Consider the following 7,513-nt stretch of genomic DNA (forward strand, 5'->3'; position numbering starts at 1 on the left):
TTTTTTTTTTTTTTTTTTTTTTTTTAAGGAAAAAATTTCATCTGTATGAAGAACTATAAATTTTCAGAAAAAATTACATTTCCTATTATTGTAGAAAGTTGTAAAATCATCTACAACGAGAAAAAAAACTAAATATTACAGGAAGAAAAATTTCAATCAATTAAAATTATTGATTGAAAAATTATTTTATTGATATTCCTGCTAACATTTCGTATATTTTACAATTACATAACGTCGTATAATAATAAATATTTAATTAGAAAAAGAGAGTTTAAAATGTTTTAAGCTGTAGCTTATGAGTATGGCATTTTCATCGAGTTTCAACTCGCAGGTTTAGCGCAATACTGGTCAGTGTATTGTAAAAATGAAGGAAGGAAAAAATTGAGGAATCTTTTTAAAATAAGTAAAATAATTTTTATTACCTTTATTACATTCGGAGTAAGTCGCAGAGATATTTGATCTGAAGTTGGATAAAAGCGTTTCAAATTCGTCTTCATTGCTTGATAATCAACCTTTCTTGGTTGAAATATTAACTATTAAATTTTTCATCGACAGTTCATTTTTGTCGTTCTTAAAAATCCCTCTACTTTGTGGAAAGTCGAACTGGTTTGTCGAAAATTTAATTTATTTTGTTGAAGATTGATTATTTATTGGGATTTGCTATGAATGTATTATTTATGAAACACCAAAAACAGTTTCATTTATTTTAACAAGATTCCTCAATTTTGCACAGTTTCTTTATTTTTATAATGCATCGACCAGTAGATATAGCATTTTTCTGATTCTAAGTAAATGTATAGTTATTGATCTAAAATTAAATTATTCTTATTGCCCAGGTATTAGGCTTAATGCTGGATTCAGCTAAATATGTGATATATAATAAGAAATATAATTACTTTGCAGACTTGGTTCCACAGTTTGATCAGCTTGTTCAACGACCCATGTAAGCGGTGTGGCTTGTATTTGCACAGTGCTTTGCCACCAACTTGGAGGGATTTTCGTACTTTAGAACCATTTCATCAAGAATGCAAACCTTAGTAATAAGTCTTTATTTCACGCGCTGATTTGAAATATAAATATGTAAATTCCTAATGATTTTTTAAAATAGTAAATAGTTAAGAATAAGTTCTTCTGATATCTGAGTATGAAATATAAACACAGTTTTCATTTTCATGCTCGTTTATTCTTATTCAACTGCCGAATTAAATTGCAAGGTAAGATCTCTGTATAATTAATAGTAAATATCTCCTAATTTAATAGAGTTTAACCTACTCTATTGCTGCATACATTATTTTATTATTTATCTGGTCCACAGTGGGATGAAATCATAGAACGAGGTTAACTTGTAGATTGATAGATCAACATTGACTTTTTGGCCTGCTGGCCTTAAAAAATTGACTTGCTTACACTTCCATTTTTTTACAGAATTTCCTCACAAATATCTCTTACAAATTAACATCCATCCACATCTTATAACTAATCCGCTCGCTTCTATATTCTAACCTTCCACGCTGCGCCTCGCCTCGCACGCATGTCTCTTTCCTTGCTACGCCTCGCATTACCAGCCTCTGTCTCCGCGGCTAACGCCTAATACTTAACTACTATTTACAATATTTACAGTTTTCTTACATCTACTTCCTTTTCTATTTACAATCCTTTCTTCTCCATTCCTCTTCCTCTTTCCTTCTCTTCTTCTCCATCTTACCCAACACCCTCTTGACCCATGCTACTGTCCTTTTATCCTTCCGTTTATGCAACAATACCTCCATGCTTATCCCACTCCTTTCCACATCTTCACATTTCTCCAACCAGTGCTCAACTTTTGCATCCCCCTTCCCGCACAATTCACACATTCTATTCTCTCTAGAAAGCCAGAACCTATTCTAATTTTCCATGCAACCGCATCTCATTCTCGCCATAAGTTCCTGACTTCCTTGCTCTCCTTTCTCACACAAATATTGCGCTCTCTCCCTTGGCATAATCCACACATAGTTCCCGTTAAACCTTGACTCTCTTATTCTCTCCTTCTACCTTTTTTTTCTCCATGCCCTTCTTTTGAACCATTTCATATACCTTCCTTCCTTCCTCGTGCCTCCTGCTAACTTCATCCATTTGCAATCCATTCGTTCTAAAACACCTTTCCCTTTCCACCTCCATCTTTGCACCATTACGTCTGTTCTTATTTCTCCTCATATTTAAAGGCTCGACTCCCTGTTATAATTCCTAAACTCGTTCTTCCTGTCTCCTCCTGACAATATAGTTCGGCATATTCCTTGATAACACCAGTGTCCACTTTACATACCTCTCCTGTATCCTATTTACCTCCCCACTTACCTTCCAATCCCACACCTCCACTTCGTAAAATAAGACATTCATTACGAGCGTATCAAACAAATTTTCCTTTCAAAATCATCTGTAAACAACCTCTTCCCCAGCCCCCACACCTGCCTCATCACCACATTTACCCTTCTCACCCTCTCTTTTATATGAACATCCACTCCTCCATTCCTTCGAAACAGGAAGCCCAAGTACACAAACTCTTTCACCTTCTGCACCGCTTTTCCCTTCCACTTCCACTCCCCTCCCTTATCTCTCCCACCTCCTTTCCTGAACACCATAACCTTCGACTTGTCCGCATTTAACCCTAACCTATTTTTGTCCAAATATCTTCTCAACCTTTTCATCATCTCCTTTAAAGCAATTTTTGTTTAAATTTTTATGTTAATGCAAAGAGTTAAGAAAAAGTCGATTTTTTCGTTTATCTTGGTGAAATTTTTATTTCTATGATCAGCATTGCCAGACTTTATGCTTGCATTAAAATTACTTGCTTTCATTGAAAAAATCAGTATTTTCTTAGATATACCAAGTAAGCGTCAAAAGAGGTAAATAATTTGTGAATCAGATATGTTCCTTCACTCCTTGTGAATTAATGATTTCAAATCTGATTTTTCCTAAAAAAAAAATATTAAAATACCTTTAAAGCTTTCAAAATCTATGAAATCTTATGATTTCGAATCCATCAAAATGATTGAAAGCAGTAAAATATTCTTTAGAATTTTTTTTTAATCCCTACAACATTTAAGAACTTTTAAAATCTGTGAAAATTCCTTAGAATTTTTAAAAATGCATCAAAATCTTAAAAATTCGCGGAAATCCCTTCAAATAATAAAAATCAATTAAAAAGTGCTTTGTATCTTAAAAGATCCAAAAAGCTTTAAAATATTTTGAAATACTCTAAAAACTGTTGAGAAATCCTGAGTGTCGATAACTTCTTTGAAATCCATTAAAAGATTATAAAAATGCATGAAATTAGATATTTCCTGGAATAGTGGAGAGCTTTAAAGCTACTGAAAACTGCATACCCAAAAAGTTTTCAAATTATTCAGTTCTATTAATAAATTATTAAAACATTTCAAAAGATTTAAACTGAAAGTCATTGAATTTTTTCCGTGCAATTTTGCCTGCAAAACTGAACCACGAAAACTATAACCATGTTTTTATAGGATAAAATTTTCACAATATTCATTCTTCTTGAAATGTGACATATCTAAATTATGTAAAGAACGTGATTGCATTAAAAAAAATTATGTATAATTATATAATGTAATATATTATTATAATTTTTTTTAATGAGGAGCCTGACAGAAGTCTGAATTTCCTGAGAAGTGATCATCGAACGCTTGTTGTAATGAGCCAAGCGAGAGGACTCGGCGGCAATACGTTCAAAGAAGTAATTGACGAAGCTTTTCATGATTGACATTGCCTTGCTGGAAACTCCAGTGTCGGGATGAACCTGCTTCAAGACCTTGCAGATGTAGATTGCGTAACTTGCCTTCCTCTTATGCTTCTTTTTCTTGTCGGTCTTCGCAATGTTCTTCTGGGCTTTAACCGCCTTCTTAACAGCCTTTCCATTAGCCTTAGGCGCCATCTCAAAAATTGAAACTACCTTTATCTTGAATCAGAAAGATTCAAAAACAAAATGTGCTGATTCCAACAAAAAAAGGGTGGGGAATAGGGGGCCCCAACCACCGCCCCCTCTTGTGAAATCCAATGCACTCCGATCCAGTCGCGCACTCGCGATTAATGATCTGCACGAAGAATAATCGGACCGGAAGGATGTGTTGTGCGTTACCCGTTTAGGCATTCTTACACAATCTGAGAGAAATTTGACATTACTTAAATTAAGAGTTCCGTTTATTATATATGGGAAAAAGGACCGTAAATGGGGGAAAACCACAAAATCTGATAATTTATTTTATGAAAAAAAAGTAAAGAAGAACAGTGGGAAGGGGCAGAGGGGTCGGAGAATGAAAGTCGTTATCATATTTCACGAGAGAGGAGATATTTTTAAAAAGTGATAATGATGCCGATTCATAGAATTTAGAGGCGTTTTCTTTGATATAGGGGAGAGTGGGGATAGTGTGATCAGATTTTGTCTTTCTTGTCATATTTTCTACAAAAATATAAAGTAATCATTTTTTTTACATAAATATGAAAGTTATACTATTCGTTTATCATTTCCAAAATGATTTACAGTGAAATATATTCATTCATCATTGTTATTAATCGTTAACTTTTTAGTGTCATTTGACCCAAGTATCCCCACCCATGGGGATAGTTGGATCACTCTGAAAAGTGAACAGTTTTTTGGACAATTTACCTGAATTCGCACAATAAAATGAATTAGAAGCTATTTAAAAAAAAAAAAATTTTATGTAAACAAGCATTCTTCACTTAGGAATACATATATAAGTATGTAAAAACACTTTACCAGGCACTTGACTTAGTCCGCGGACCCGAGATAAATTTTTCAAGAAATATATAATAATAATTATTATAATAATAAAATTAACAATAATTATAATAATATTAGCAAAAACGATACAAATAATAATAAGAATATAATAATCATAATATTATTAATAACAATTACAATATTTATAACCATAATAATATCAATAACAACAATAATAACAAAAACAAACGTTTTTCCGCTGAGTGACTTTTCGGTCGTTCAGGCCCATCTCTTTCTTTCGCGCACTTCCCGCAATATGCGCACATGACCCACTTCTGCGCAAGCGTCATTAAGATTAGTTTTACCCTCGCACCCAGCGTATAAAAGTTTACTTTAAAAATATCCAAAGTTAACTACTGATCCACGTATCCCCACAAAAAATGATCCATCTATCCCCACAGAACATTACTTAATTGTAATGACTCTGATAATAAAAGGGTAAAACATAACCTTAAAAGTTTTGCACAAATTAATAGTAACATGAATGTACTTACGTCAAGTATACTATAAAGTATATATAGTCAAGTATACTATAAAGTATACTATACTATAAAGTGTAGTTTATGGATACAGGCACAACGAAAAAGAACAATGCACTAATTCTGAAAAAGTAGCAAGTTACGAATTAACCGATTTCAATCGCAAAAAATTTCCATCGTACATAACAACAACAACAAACGTTGCAGGTTTCTACTTCCGCGGGTAAAGTTAGGTTATAGGTAGGACTGTCAAACAGTATCAACGTTACGCAAAAACCGGAGTGGTTTCAAAAATTTCCCTAGTGATGCACTTATCCCCGTGATCCACCTATCCCCACTCTCCCCTACTCTGAAATAAGGTGATTGAAATTCTCTGTGAAGGACAGAGTTCTTGGTATCTCTAGGAGATTTTGTGATGCGTCTGAGGAATTTGTTTTGTATAATCTGGATGTGATTGATGTTACTTTTTGACGCACCACCCCAAATTGCACGAGCGTAGCTTATGATTGATCGGATAAACATTTTGTAAAATAGGATTCCATATTCATGTTTTACACTCGAGTGTCTATTAATAATAAGGCTTAAACGCAAGATAACCCCGAGGGATTTCCCTTCAGTTTCATGGATATGCTGCTTTCAATTAAGAAGTTTATGAAGTTTACCCCCTAGGTATTTTACGGAATTTTTCCATTCTATTGGTCCATTAAATATTTTTGGTGGATAAAAGTTTAGAAAGAGGATGAGCCCTTTGGGGAATTGTAATTCCCAGATAACAATATGCGCGCACGGTGCAATGCACGGTGCAGGCAGGAGTTCGAATAAACTGTCACGCAGGTCACCAAACAGATGTGTTCACATATGCGTGACATATGTGTCGCACCTCATGCGAGTCGGTCGCGTGCCGATGAAATGCGAGGCGTACACGTGCCGATGAAATTGCGCGGAATACGCTTGCCGATGGAGTGCATCCCTTCCAATTTTTCATTCTATTTTGTGAAATCCAAATTTGAACTTCAGACTTTTCAAGAAAATTCCAAAAGTTGTTATATTAAACTTGTAGAGTTTCCAAAAATTAACGTTGTTCTTCTCTCCACATTTTTCATAACAGGCGTTTTTCAGCCTAAAATTTTAAGTTTCGTTTTTTTTAATTTTGTAAATGTTATAACTTTGGTGATTTTTTGCTATGATTAAGTCTTGAAATATAATTAAATAAATATTAGCCTCAAATTTGAGTAGAGTTAATAGATTCGAAATATTTTTATTGTACCTTCAAAACCAGTGAACGACATACGTATCTCTCAGTGAACGGCACCCAACAGAAGGAAGTTTTTAGGAAATCATACGTATTTTTAATTGGTGGCCACGTTGCGATGATTGCTATTTGCTTTCTTCATTCCCAGGACATCGCCTTCTAAGAATCTTTAAAATTCAATATCTTTTTAATTGATTTTGGATTTCCTAACCTCAAAAATCAATTACCAAAACCCCAGAATGATTTTGGCAAATTCGTGAACTGATGAAATGAACATAACCATGCAATATCGAAGGTATTCCTTTTCGCCAAAAATTTCGTCTTTTCTTTTAAAAACATCCATAATTGTACAAAATGATGTTTCTTATTGTCTAAGGCAAGTAAAATTGCATAATATTTTCACAAATAAACTTTGCAAATAACTTTAACAGGTACTATAGAGTTCGATTCAATTTTCTACTGCAAAAGCATGACTCGTACACAACAACTTGACGTTCACATATCCTGCCTGACGGCAAAGTCGACAACGATGTCCAGTGAACCGTGAAGTTTGACATTTGCGCATGTACAATGCGCAGGTACAAATATCATTTGAAATAAGATAAATACATAAATTATTTGAAATATAATATTAATTTGATTCAACTGAATCGAATTTGCTCAATAAAAAATATTATTGACACATTGTTTATATGTATTCAGTAAGGACTACGACGAAATAACATGAGTGATGGCTGAATGAGCCTCATTTTGCACGCACGCACTTACCCATCACTTAATCGCAGAATGTGCTTGCCACTTACGTGCGATATGGGTCGCATCGTGCGAGTCGCATACGTGCTTGAAGCGTACGTCGCACGATTGTTATTGTTGTGGTTTGAAGGATGCTGTTTCCTCTAGGTCAGCGATTCCCAAACTAGTGCCGACGGCCGGCGGCCCGACCGTGGTCGGGGGAAGCCACCCCGGGCCGGGCAGCCCCCTAGGGGA

At 34.5% G+C, this 7,513-nt stretch overlaps 2 protein-coding genes across 2 annotated transcripts in view; one reads left to right on the forward strand and one right to left on the reverse strand.

The window, feature by feature from the left end:
• LOC117176201 (mediator of RNA polymerase II transcription subunit 27) overlaps positions 1–1,173 on the forward strand; it is a 13,706-nt gene extending 12,533 nt beyond the window's left edge. Inside the window, exon 4 of the mRNA XM_033366314.1 lies at positions 904–1,173. Within this exon, the coding sequence (XP_033222205.1) occupies positions 904–1,038 (135 nt within the window). The 3' untranslated portion in view covers positions 1,039–1,173. The remainder of the gene's footprint in view (positions 1–903) is intronic.
• Positions 1,174–3,631: 2,458 nt separating this feature from the next.
• Positions 3,632–3,928, reverse strand: LOC117176537 (histone H2B-like; the record flags this gene model as incomplete). Its single annotated transcript, XM_033366792.1, has 1 exon — positions 3,632–3,928. A coding segment is annotated over exon 1 (297 nt), but the record flags the coding sequence as incomplete, so codon positions are not given.
• Between the last annotated feature and the right edge of the window lie 3,585 nt (positions 3,929–7,513).

This window comes from Belonocnema kinseyi, chromosome 7 (assembly GCF_010883055.1).
Source record: "Belonocnema kinseyi isolate 2016_QV_RU_SX_M_011 chromosome 7, B_treatae_v1, whole genome shotgun sequence".
NCBI lineage: Eukaryota > Metazoa > Arthropoda > Insecta > Hymenoptera > Cynipidae > Belonocnema > Belonocnema kinseyi.